Below are 14,035 nucleotides of genomic sequence, written 5' to 3'. Positions count from 1 at the left end.
ACCACTGATCCCACGGAAATACAAACTACCATCAGAGAATACTATAAACACCTCTACACAAATAAACTAGGAAACCTAGGAGAAATGGATAAATTCCTGGACACATACACTCTGCAAAGACTAAACCATGAAGAAGATGAATCCCTGAATAGACCAATAACAGGCTCTGAAATTGAGGCAATAATTAATAGCCTACCAACCAAAAAATTTCCAGGACCAGATGGATTCACAACCGAAATCTACCAGAGGTACAAGGAGGAGCTGGTACCATTCCTTCTGAAACTATTCCAATCAATAGAAAAAGAGGGAATCCTCCCTAACTCATTTTAGGAGGCCAACATCATCCTGATACCAAAGCCTGGCAGAGGCACAACAAAAAAAGGGAATTTTAGACCAATATCCCTGATGAACATCAATGCAAAAATCCTCAATAAAATACTGGCAAACCGGATCCAGCAGCACATCAAAAAGCTTATCCACCACGATCAAGTGAGCTTCATCCCTGGAATGCAAGGCTGGTTCAACATACACAAATCAATAAACGTAATCCAGCATATAAACAGAACCAAAGACAACACATGATTATCTCAATAGATGCAGAAAAGGCCTTTGACAAAATTCAACAGCCCTTCATGCTAAAAACTCTCAATAAATTCGGTATTGATGGAACATATCTCAAAATAATAAGAGATATTTATGACAAACCCACAGCCAATATCATACTGAATGGGCAAAAACTGGAAGCATTCCCTTTGAAAACTGGCACAAGACAGGGATGCCCTCTCTCACCACTCCTATTCAAGACAGTGTTCGAAGTTCTGGCCAGGGCAATCAGGCAGGAGAAAGAAATATAGGGTATTCAATTAGGAAAAGAGGAAGTCAAATTGTCCCTGTTTGCAGATGACATGATTGTATATTTAGCAAACCCCATTGTCTCAGCCCAAAATCTCCTTAAGCTGGTAAGCAACTTCAGCAAAGTCTCAGGATACAAAATTAATGTGCAAAAATCATAAGCATTCTTATACACCAATAACAAACAGAGGGTCAAATCATGAGTGAACTCCCATACACAATTGCTTCAAATAGAATAAAATACCTAGGAATCCAACTTACAAGGGATGTGAAAGACCTCTTCAAGGAGAACTACAAACCACTGCTCAACGAAATAAAAGAGGACACAAACAAATGGAAGAACATTCCATGCTCATGGATAAAAAGAATCAACATCGTGAAAATGGCCATACTGCCCAAGGTAATTTGTAGATTCAATGCCATCCTTATTAAGCTACCAATGCCTTTCTTCACAGAATTGGAAAAAACTACTTTAAAGTTCATATGGAACCAAAAAAGAGCCCACATTGCTAAGACAATCCTAAGCCAAAAAAACAAAACTGGAGGCATCACGCTACCTGACTTCAAACTATACTACGAGGCTGCAGTAACCAAACCAGCATGGTACTGGTACCAAAACAGAGATAGAGACCAATGGAACAGAACAGAGCCCTCAGAAATAATACCACACATCTACAACCATCTGATCTTTGACAGACTTGACAAAAATGAGAAATGGGGAAAGGATTCTCTATTTAATAAATGGTGCTGGGAAAACTGGCTAGCCATATGTAGAAAGCTGAAACTGGATCCCTTCTTTACACTTTATACAAAAATTAATTCAAAATGGATTAGAGACGTAAATGTTAGACCTAAAACCATAAAAACCCTAGAATAAAACCTAGGCAATACCATTCAGGACATAGGTATGGGCAAGGACTTCATGTCTAATACACCAAAAGCAATGGCAACAAAAGTCAAAACTGACAAATGGGATCTAATTAAACTACAGAGTTTCTGCACAGCAAAAGAAACTACCATCAGAGTGAACAGGCAATCTACAGAATGGGAGCAAATTTTTACAATCTACTCATCTGACAAAGGGCTAATATCCAGAACCTACAAAGAACTCAAACAAATTTACAAGAAAAAAACAACCCCATCAAAAAGTGAAGGATATGAACAGACACTTCTCAAAAGAAGACATTTATGCAGCCAACAGACACATAAAAACATCCTCATCATCACTCACCATCAGAGACATGCAAATCAAAACCACAATGAAATACCATACCATGCCAGTTAGAATGACGACCTTTAAAAAGTCAGGAAACAACAGGTGCTGGAGAGGGTGTAGAGAGATAGGAACACTTTTACACTGTTGGTGGGATTGTAAACTAGTTTAACCATTGTGGAAGACAGCATGACGAGTCCTCAAGGATCTAGAACTAGAAATACCATTTGACCCAGCCATCCCATTACTGGGTATATACCCAAAGGATTATAAATCATGCTGCTATAAAGACACATGCACACATATGTTTATTGCAGCAGTATTCACAATAGCAGACTTGGAACCGACCCAAATGTCCATCAATGACAGACTGGATTAAGAAAATGTGACACATATACGCCATGGAGTACTATGCAGCCATAAAAAAGGATGCGTTCGTGTCCTTTGTAGGAACATGGATGCAGCTGGAAACCATCATTCTCAGCAAACTATCGCAAGAACAGAAAACCAAACACTGCATGTTCTCAATCATAGGTGGGAACTGAACAATGAGAACACTTGGACACAAGAAGAGGAACATCACACACCGGGGCCTGTCATGGGGTAGGGGGAGAGGGGAGGGATAGCATTAGGAGATAAACCTAATGTAAATGACGAGTTAATGGGTGCAGCACACCAACGTGGCACATGTATACATATGTAACAAACCTTCATGTTTTGCATATGTACCCTAGAACTTAAAGTATAATAAAAAATAAATAAATACATACATACATACATACATACATAAAAGTAGATGGGCTAGCAAGATTGAAAAACTTGGTTACTTCACTAAATTGCTAATACAAATGTAAAGACTAGACAAGCATAAACCTAAACTTAGCCCATAATAAAAGGCAAAGAGAAATAGATTTTGTTCTAACAAGCATGTTTCTAATGGAAGAGCAAAGAAGGAACTCAACCATGCATGCCCAGTTTCTTTCTTCCAGTTCTAGCAAGCAGGTAAGTCCCCTGTGGAGAGGAGGAATTGGACAGACAGACAGAAGCCTGAATTGTCATATTCGTGTGGATCACTCCAAAATGAAGGAAGTAGCAGGATTTGGACAGGGTGTTTTTGTCTTTCTCCTTCACAATAATGACTTCATGCCTTTTTCTTTTCTCTACAGTTATTCAATTTGGATTTGTTACACTATTTGTGGCCTCTTTTCCTTTGGCTCCTCTTCTTGCTCTCATAAATAATATTGTAGAGATTCGAGTGGATGCCTGGAAACTTACCACTCAATACAGGAGAACTGTAGCTTCTAAAGCTCATAGCATAGGTGTTTGGCAAGACATTCTTTATGGAATGGCTGTCCTTTCTGTTGCAACTAATGTAAGTGGACCTATTTCAGTGGGGTGACTTTGTATTTCATTTTGGGGGGCACGGGGAGATGCGAATGATGCTTAATCTTTACATTGATTTCATCATGGTGATACTTTATAAAGCTAAAAGATCCCAAAATAACTGTTAAGCACTGACCAATACAGAAAAACCGATGTCATGCTAACTCTTAGAAATACAAGAACAATGACACAGTTTCACAGCATGTGACAAAGTAGACAGAAAATAAGTAACAGTATAATGTGTTTGGATAAAATAATTAAAAAATGATTATATTTGTATTTGTATACTACAGAGAATGTACATTTACCTGTTATGTTTATGAAATACTTAAAATGTAAGAAAAATAAATTTCCAAAAGTATAACTTTTACAATGCATTTTAACTTACAATATACTTTACAAATTGAAGTTGATAATAAGATAATAAAAAAAGAAAATCTAATACTTTTAAGTAGGATTCATATAAGAGAAAACAAAATTGAAATCACAGAGCTTAATTTAAATGAAAGCTTATAGGAATGAGCCAAAACCACTATTACAGAAAACTCCATTGCCATACATTTTTAATTATTAAAAGAAGACTGGAAAATGAGCTGAGTATATAACTTAAGACACTATCAAAAATTGTAAATCAAATTGATAGAAAGTAGTAAAAAAGAATAAAGATGTAATCAGAAATAATCAAATTAGAAAACAAAAAGTGACATAATTGCTAAGTAAATCAAGAGCTAGACAAAGTAAGTAAAACTCTGGAAAAAAAAGTATGAGAGACTGTTGTGTACCAATTTACTCCAATATATTTTGAAATATATTTGAAATGACCACTTGTTTAGAAAGCAAAATGTCAGATCTATTCACTAAGTAATAGAAAGCCCGAATGGACCATTAGCCATAGAAATTACAATGGAATTTTTAAAGCATAGCACTAAAAATATAGGTGCCAGAGCCAGGTGGTTTTTAATTGACATATCTAACCTAAAAGAAATATGCTATTTATACTATTCCGGAACTTAGGAAAGGATGGGAAAATATCATTCCCGTGGAATCAAATACTGAAATTAATTGCACTGAACTGTGAGAAATTTGCAAACACATGATATTCAGTTTCTTCATTCCTTTCCTGTTAATCTCTTACACACACACACACACACACACACACACACACACACACACACCACACCCTGCAGTCCTACCTCATTGGGTTAGTCTAAGAAAGTGAATTTGGTTAAGGATAGTAGAACTGTGCTGTTAAACAATAAGAAATGTAAGAAATAGCAAGGCTTGATGGAAAGAACATGGTTCTTGGAGACAGATACATTTTGGTCTGACTCTCTACTTAGCCACTTTGTAGCTATGAAATCCTGGAATACTGATCACACACTGTAAATGAGCTGTTTTGTGTTTCAGGACAAAGACTTGCATATTACTATGATTTGTAATAGTATTTAATTATTTTGCATCTGTACAATTTAAGGTACTGAGAGATGTACAAGTCAGACATTATTAAAACTAAATTGGCAGCCCATGATCTTCCTCTTTTTTTATTCTTCAGGCCTTTATTGTTGCATTTACGTCGGACATCATTCCCCGTCTAGTTTACTACTATGCTTACTCAACAAATGCCACGCAGCCTATGAAAGGATATGTGAATAATAGCCTGTCAGTATTCCTTATAGCCGATTTTCCAAACCACACTGCACCTTCGGAAAAACGAGACTTCATCACTTGCAGGTGATTTGTTTGTTTGTTTAGGTTTTAGTTTTATCCTTTAAGTGTATTTCTTAAGTTATGTATTACCTTTATGTCTTACAATATAAAGGATTTTCTTAGGGCAACAAAAATCCTGTATAAATAAATTGTATCCATTCTAGAATTCACACATTGCATGATTCAGATTTGAAAAGGTAAAATGGCAAAAACTAAGAGATTATGGGTAAAGATAACATTAATTTAAAATTTTTTCTTTCTAATTTATCAAAAGGGTTTGTCACCAACAAGTGCCCCTTAGTCCAAAGCTGCAATAATCTATAGATCATACAACATTGTCATATTGTATATACATTTAACTTACTTGAATTTATCTGTGTCCTCAGAAAAGAGAGTGTGTGAGAGAGAAATAACGATATAATAATATGATATAATAATATGATTAGTTCACCACCTATCCTGCTAAAAGGTTTTATTCTGTATAGGGAATATAAAATTGCATATGTGAACCTACTGTTTTTACACTCAGTGTATCATGTACTATGGGATCTTTTCACCATACAATTTAAAGACACACACACACACACACACACACACACACACACACACACACACACACATATGCTTATCAAGGCCCCTTAATTTAAACCAGCTGTTTCATTTGAGACTCAAAAAAAAAAAAAAAAAAAGAGCAAAATATTGCAAGACAAGCAGACATTATTATATTGCTATATTACATATTTGAGTATAATGAAATCATAGCCTAATGTGTTTAAGAGCATGGCCAGTGGTGTCAGATTTCTAGATGTGATTACCCACTAGCTGGACTAACTATTTCAGTAAGACCAGTATCCAGTGACTTTATAGAAGAGAATGAACACACAAAGTTGGACATTAAGAAAATTTCAGAATTGTGTTAGGAAAAACAAAGCAATACAACATCAGAACAGCCAAGAGAAAATAGAGTTTCAAGAAGATAGAAGTGGCCTATAATATTCTTATTTTTGAAAGTCAAATCAAAGGATTAATATATACCTGCAATTTAAGGATAGGAGAGAAGGAAAGGATTGGGAGTGTTAAGGAGTGGGAAAAGAGGAAGTGGAAGCAGCAAATTTTGAATAACTTATTTGAGAAGCTTGTCTTTGAAGGGCAAGAGAGAAGTTTCACTTGTGTGTTTCTTCTTAGTTCTATTTTGCATGTAAGTAGCATATACCCTGACTTTATGTGAACAAGAAAGATAAATGTTTCATAATATCAATTAACTTTGACCTGATTTTTCTGATCAGCTAGACAGGTCTGTTAAGAGAAATAATAAGAAATTATATTAGGTCTCTCTAGTTGAAGCTATAACTTTTTTTTTTTTTTTTTTTTTGCATTTACTTCCACTTTTCAGGTACAGAGATTACAGATATCCTCCTGATCATGAGAATAAATATTTTCATAATATGCAATTCTGGCATGTCCTTGCTGCCAAGATGACCTTCATCATTGTTATGGAAGTAAGCTGTTCTTAACTTTCATTCCAGTTACTCTCCTCTCTTTAGGCAGGTATTTCCAAAGGTAACCTCTCATCAGAAAGTTAGCAATATCTCAATAAATTGTCTTGAAGGAAGTATTGTATTTGTTGTCATAAAAAGAATCTTAGGGATATTTTCAGTACAATGGATTGCCTATTACTCACTTACTGCTGTTGAACATGTCATGGGGACAGAAAAGGAAAGGAAAACAAATACGGTCTTTTTCCCTTGAAGTCAGGAAAAGGGGAAATAACCCACGGATTTTACGGAGTACCTATTATTTACTAGTTCCAGAGGCAGTATTAAATCGTAACAATATTGTAAATTAGACCTTATCGCTCACCTTTGAAAAAGGAATCTGAGATTCAGCAAAAATAAGTAGCTGGCTTAACGTTAACTAACTAACATTAATGCTGGGTCTCAATGCCAAATGTGCCTCACTCCCAAGTTTGTACTCTATCTATTATTTTTATGCTTCCTCTCTTGTGGAATATCTAGTGTAATTATAGAGATAAGGCATGGAAGAAAAGGTAACCAATACAGAGGCAGTATTGGACAAAATTTCAAATTGAGTGATACAAATCATATGGCAAAAAGGCCGATCAGGGAGAGAAAAGTAAAATAAAGGCACTTTTTCACCCTGGATAAAGCCCAATAAAAGACAATCCTAACCCAAGAGCATGCCATTCCAACCAGTTTCTGTTTAATTTATTTTTATTGTTATCAAGGTTTCACATGTAATTTTAAAAATCAAATAGTTCTGCATGGCAAAAAAACAAAAGAGCAATCGTACATAATATTCCTGCCTACCCTAAAATTCTAATATCCAAAGTAAACATCTCAACTTTTTAAACTCACTCTTCTAGTAGTTACCCTTGTATAGCAAAAGAACATGATTTCGCAGTTATATATTTTTATTTTTTAGTTTTAGGTATCAATTACTGACATTCTACTTTGGCAGATCTCTCACACACACACCCACCCAGAGAGAAAGAGAGAAGGGAAAAAAAAAACTTTCTCTTTCTCCTACCGCTCAATAATTAAAGCATTTTTTTTTGTCTTATTCTGAAATTCAAAACCTCAGGAAAGAGGAAGTATTTTGATAACTTATTTAGCAGCAATATATGATCTAATTTAAGGCTTTTGATAGCCTTTATTTATTATTTTTAGAGTGACTCTTCATTTACTTTGCTGCAGAAATATTTAAGTGTTTGATACAGAGTGCCACCTGAGACCCTGCTGTTTATATACTAAATTACATATTTTTGATATTTAATCTCAATTCTGAAATATTTCTATCCATCAGTTTTGAGTAAGATATTTTATATAAATACAATAGTCAGGGTTTATAAATTATGACTTTATAAATATTAGTCACATCTGTTTCCTGTCTTACATTCTGAACATATTTCTTTTATTATAATATTGCTTTTCTTTTCTCCCTCTGTCTCTTAGTTCTTTATGAATTTATCAGTCTTTCATTCCAACATTTTGCATCAGAAGTTTAGATCACCTTTCAGCCAGTAAATTAGTTCAGGAATTCTTTTGTTTTAATTTATTTATTATTTGTATTAATTTTTTGTAATAATTGCAGGCTCCAACCAAGCATCATCCTGGGACTCCTCTTCATCTTGTCTTCTATTGGAGACTATATTTTCTGCAATCTATGTTTCTCCCATTTTTGGTTTTCTAGCTTATTTTGGTGAAGCACATCTTCCAGTAATATCTGAGGAAAAATTATGGGCTGTCCATTTTTGAGGAATTGAATATTGAAAATTTCTTTTCTTTCCTTACATGTGATTATTTGGAATAGAATTTATAATTAAAAATTGTTTTCTTGAAAAAATTTTAATCAACATTATTTTGGTATTCCTGAAGTTTTGAAGACATTGTTTCATTTTCATTCAGCTTCCAGTATTGCTACAAAATGCAATACTATTCTGACTCCCCAGTCTTTGTGTATTAACTATTTTTAAAATCAATACGGTTTTAGGATTCTCTCATTAGCCCCATTTTTATGAAGCTTCACAAGGTGGTTCTTTGCTATTTGTCAACATTCATTGTTTTAACACTCATTGAGCCCCTTAGATCTAAAAACGTACTTACCCATCAAGTTGAGACAATTTGCGGGCATAATTTCTTTGATAAATTTTTTTCTTTCTTTGTGCTGTCTCTCTGGAACTGCTGTTACTCAAATTTACACTTTCTAGTTTGAAATTCTAATTATTTGTTTTCTCCTCTATGAAAACCTGGATTAATATCTTTTAAAAAATTCTACTTTTTTTCTTTTACTCCTTTCCTTATATCTGGTTCTTTTTTTTTTTTTTTTTTTTCCATGTCAGAGACTTTCCTACGTATTGGGTGGTTCTGCTCATGTTTAAGAGCGTGGCAGTGAAAAGCTGACTTTAAGCATTTTGTGCATACAGGAGTGGTGTCACTTGGTGGGTTTCACCGTAGGTTGATAAGGAAGTGAGCTGACATTTTCATTGGATCCTTACAAAATTTTGACATCCACAGTTCTGCTTTTACAGAGTAGTTACTTTTCCCAGAGAAAACTCTTTAAATCTGCCTATTGAGATATTTTGTGGCTGCCTGTGTTCTAAGACTTGAGCAACGCAGAGGGGACTAAGTATCTCACAGTTCATCGTGCTGAATTTCACTGTTTTCACATTTTTTTTTTTCAATATGTTTTCATACATCCACTGTGTCTGGTGCCCCTGGATTCACAGCTTTCTGGTATAATTTATGCAGAAAATAAACTCTTCAGCTGCTTCCAGGGGGTAGTATGGAGTAAAAGAATACCTGGATACAGATGGGAGAAAGGCTCCGAAAATTCAAGTGCTCCTTATGCAAATTTTTATCTAATCCTCTTGTTTTCAACTCCAACTCACACTAATACCTTCAAAAGTCCTTATTGCCTTCTTTCCTGAACTTTTCTCACAATCTAAAACAAAATTGGCTTTTGTCTTTTTGGTTTCCACTGTCAGTCACCACATCATCATTTGCAAGTTTGCTAGCCTTTTTCAATCTTTTGAGTCTAATTCCTTTATATCTAATTCCTTTATAAATATTTTATCAGCTTTTCAGGAAGGAGCAGTGATAAAGAGTATATTTAATAATCATGTTCAACTGGAATATTGCTAGTTACATATTTAAGTATATATTTATTTGTTTAATGTTGATCTTTGTATGAAAGTTCTAGGACAGGGACCATATCTTCTTGCTTGCCTTTCTACCTCATATGTTGAGCAGTTTTTTAAATAAGTGAAATGATTTTTAAAGACTTTCTGCTGAACATGCGACACTTCTAACAGTGTCTAATCTTTCCTTTATATTTCCTCTAGCATGTTGTGTTTTTAGTTAAATTTTTGCTGGCCTGGATGATACCTGATGTTCCAAAAGATGTTGTGGAGAGAATCAAGCGAGAAAAGTTAATGACTATCAAGATTCTCCATGATTTTGAGCTCAACAAATTAAAAGAGAACTTGGGAATTAATTCTAATGAATTTGCCAAGCATGTCATGATTGAGGAAAACAAAGCACAGCTGGCTAAATCAACAATCTAATCAGCATAATGAGGAAGCAGCAGGTGGTCTGCCTTACTTCACTTTTTCCTCTGGGTTTAGGGCCAGAGGTCAGAAGCCATGTGTCAATTTTAACCCCCCCCCCCTTTTTTTTTTAACTCAAAAGTTTTTATACACTTTTATAGAGGCCAACTTTGTGATGCTGGAAATGTACTACTTCTCTGCTTCATTGACTGGGCCCTCTTCAGATGTTTTCTGAGTAAATGACTGTTGAAAGTGCAGGTAGAATCAGAATACTGGGATATTATGGAGTCTTGCAGTTTAGTAAGAAACACTGGCCTTGGGCTGTCCCATCACTTTCCAGTGCATCTGTTTATTTTTATGGTCTTCTCTTGGGTTATTTGATACCTCCTTCCCCATTAAGAAAACTGTTGGGGCAAAAAGAAAGGGATCAAAGAGGCTGACTGAGCCCTGTATATCCTATCATTTTAAAATGTGCAAATGAATTGCCAAGATCAGATGACATAAGAAAACTCACACATTAAAGTGTTAATGGATCATAGCGGAAGTTTATTCCTGACACATTCAACTACAATCAGAATCCCAGATAGTTCTTCCCAGTAAATGCAGAATTCCTTTTCTCGAGACTGGAATTTTGGGTTTCAACATAAAACAACTTAGTTCTTAGAGATAATAATTTGGTCATAATAGTTTCAAGACTGATCTTATCTGGAAAACAACATTATGAAGCTGTTAGATTGCTTCAGGTTCTCAAGCAAAGATACAATAGAGAAGTAAATGTGTTTTCTTAGTAGTTAATGGATGCAAGACAATGTATATTGATTAATTTGTGGATTTTAATCTAGAAAATTGCTAAATTTCTTAAAAATCACTTTTCTTCTGGAATGCCAATTTCACATCATGAAGCCTGTTTGTATAAGTTAGGTACAAGTTGTTTATGATAAACATTTCTTTGCTTTAAAATAATTGCAAATCTTTTAATAAGTTTACAATCTTTTCTATTGATGTGTCATCTTATACAATGCTCAGTGCCTTGTTCCAATACCTCTGACACAGAAGAAGTCATGTTGTTAGCTAGTGATTTGATGTGATGTAACATCTTAAATGTAAGCTTGTCTTAAAGAAATTGTCAGTATAACAGCAACCACAGACTTGAACACCAAAAGTGAATCAACCAACTAAGAATGAGTTCATAGACTTAATAATCTACGGGGTAAAAATGTTTGTTGAATTATTCCTCTCAAATTTAGGCTTGTGTTACATGCACAAAAATCCTTGTTCTTTTTTCACTTAAAAAAAAAAAACTAAGTATATATAAATTTGTGTATCTATACACACACATATCTATATAAATAATTATTAGCACTAGAGTGATACAGTCAAGTTATGTAGTATTTGAATCTCTAGTTTCAAATTATAATTCACCTCCAAAAGAATATTGTTTTATAATCACACACATAAGAAATTTTATCACAATATTTTAAACTAACATTTCATTATCTGATGCTAATAAATTATTGTGGTACTGCCAGTATTAAATATATGGCAGATGGTATTAACTACTGATCAATAGTAAGCATATACAACTGGGGATTATGGATTTTATAAACTATGAGACGGTCACCCCAGTTTGGACTGGGACTAATGCCCGGTACTGATTTGTCATCCACTGAGTAGACTTTATGAATATTTTTGAGTAATTTGAAATGATCTCATTATTGAAAGATGATTTCATATGTGGAGTCAGAGTTACCATGATATCTGCCACCAATGCAGGATTTTTGGCATGTCAAATCAAATTCTCCATTGCTACAGTGTAGAGTGCACACAGCTCATATTGCTTCCTTCCTGGGTGCTGATAAAAATAAGAAAGAGTATGGAAACTGGTTTCTTGAATATAATAAACTTTAATTTTTAAAGCTTAAAAGTATTCATAGAGCTAGACTGTATGATAAATAAAGACAAATTTAATTCACAAAGTTATCTGTACCCTGCAATTTTAAAATATACCAACTAAATTTTGGGTTTCTGGAAGTGTATGGAGAAAACAGCAAGGAAAGAAATTGTTTTTAAGATGAGTAAATAATTCCCATGATTGATAGATATTTTCCTTTTAAAATGTTATGGACTGATATTTTTTATTCACCTTTAAATTTCTTACCAAGAAGTTTATCTTTGTTTTTCAGGTTTAAAAATGAAATACAGGTATTCCTCACTTTCCTGAAAGCGTGCTAACCAAAATCAGGAGCCAAACCAATTCAGATAGATGTGTCTCATCCAATTAAACCATTGGTTTTTATAGGAGGGCTGCATTAAGAGAGCCCAACCACCACCTATAAGTTGATAATTACCAGCATGGCAGGTGATTATATCCGCTGACCAAGTGCATAGTTTTGTTTTGTTTTGTATTCAGAATGTTCTCGGGAACATTTGAGATTTTATGTGAAATAAACTTTTAAGTGCCAAAGCCAAAACAATACTTAACTCTTTTCAAATGCCCTCTTTCATCCTTGCCTTCAACAATTTTCCTTTGCACACAGGAAGCAAAATCTACTTCAAAACATTTATTTTAGAGGAATCCATTAAGAAGGGAATGTTTTACTTAAATGAAATGCTGTCTTACTTTTGCTGTGTCTTTTGACACTTCTTAGCTTTAATATTCTTCTTTTAACCAAGCCATTCTGCAAGTTATCAAAGAAGAGAAGGAAGAGGAGGACAGATGAAGGTGACGGGAGATGAGAAAGAGTAGGAGGGAGGAAAGAATTATTTCCTTATGAATCCTGTGTGTGTTTCTTTGGAGGAAAGAGCTGTTCCGAGGAAGCTTGGTCCAGCTGCTGTTGATAAGAGGTATATCTCTTAACAAAGACACCTAATTAAAGCGAGAGAAAAGCTAAAGAAAATTTCAATGTGACAACTATTATGTGTCAAAATAAAACTTAGATTCCAAAGTGATTTTGTAGCGTTGGGCGCTATGAGTAGGTATGGATCTCTGTTGATTGACTCCAGTTGAAGGTGAGAAATCTGTAACAATCATTCAAAAAGGGAATCTATTATTTTGAAAGAAACTCTCATATTTTTTTAAATTGTTAATAGTTGTTATATAACTAAGAATGTTATGAAGAAAAATAGCATTGCAAAAAGCACCATTGGTCAGGCTTACAAGTCAGCCACAATGAATCGGTATAACTACTGTGTTATTCTTTTTCTAGACAAATTTTGACTCCTCTACTTTTATGAGTAATAATTCCAGTATTCTATTTATTTCAGCATTATGTGAAAAATGATGAGAATGTTAAAAAGAAAATAATAATGTGGTTTAATTGGTGTGAGATACCTGCTTCCATCTTCCTCAAAGGTTTGACTAGGTGTATCTCTCCTGTGTGTGAGATTATGTCCCCTGGTGTTAACCCAGGAAATGAGTGCTCCTTTTTAACATTTCTTTCTTCCAAGTTTTTTTCTTCCAGGAAAAATAATATGCAGTTATGCAGGAAAAGCTGTCTTAAATAATGTGTACATAAATCTCAAGAGAATCAAATTTATACAGTGAATAAAGTAATACTTAATATTAAACTACATTTTGACATGAACTCAATTTGTTCTTACAGTAAAATGTTGATATTTTTGGAGTTTATTCCTTTTTGAGTCATATTTGTTTAGAAACATTAAAAATATATATATATATAAAAAACATGTTTAACTCATGAAATTACATGTTTTTGCACATGTACATGTTTGCATATTGACAATGCAAATTCCTTTAAGTAGAAAGCTGCATAATCTAGAAAAATTTGAGAAGGTGGTAGTTTTTGTTGTCTTGT

At 34.1% G+C, this 14,035-nt stretch overlaps 1 protein-coding gene across 7 annotated transcripts in view; it reads left to right on the top strand.

Annotated features, from left to right (window-relative positions):
* The window catches only part of ANO5 (anoctamin 5), a 99,824-nt gene extending 86,032 nt beyond the window's left edge, over positions 1-13,792 (top strand). For 6 of the 7 annotated variants that reach the window (XM_050755365.1, XM_050755364.1, XM_050755363.1 and 3 more), the window contains 4 exons: positions 3,232-3,437; positions 5,001-5,179; positions 6,549-6,654; positions 10,017-13,792. In XM_050755365.1, coding sequence (XP_050611322.1) covers positions 3,232-3,437; positions 5,001-5,179; positions 6,549-6,654; positions 10,017-10,238 — 713 coding nt within the window. In that variant the 3' untranslated portion in view covers positions 10,239-13,792. The remainder of the gene's footprint in view (positions 1-3,231; positions 3,438-5,000; positions 5,180-6,548; positions 6,655-10,016) is intronic. The other variant, XM_050755360.1, reaches the window with a different exon arrangement.
* The last annotated feature ends 243 nt before the right edge of the window (positions 13,793-14,035 follow it).

The sequence above is a fragment of the Macaca thibetana genome, chromosome 14 (assembly GCF_024542745.1).
Source record: "Macaca thibetana thibetana isolate TM-01 chromosome 14, ASM2454274v1, whole genome shotgun sequence".
NCBI classification, from domain to species: Eukaryota; Metazoa; Chordata; class Mammalia; order Primates; family Cercopithecidae; genus Macaca; species Macaca thibetana.
Note: the sequence above shows the minus strand (reverse complement) of the source record. Positions and strands in the feature narration are given on the sequence as shown.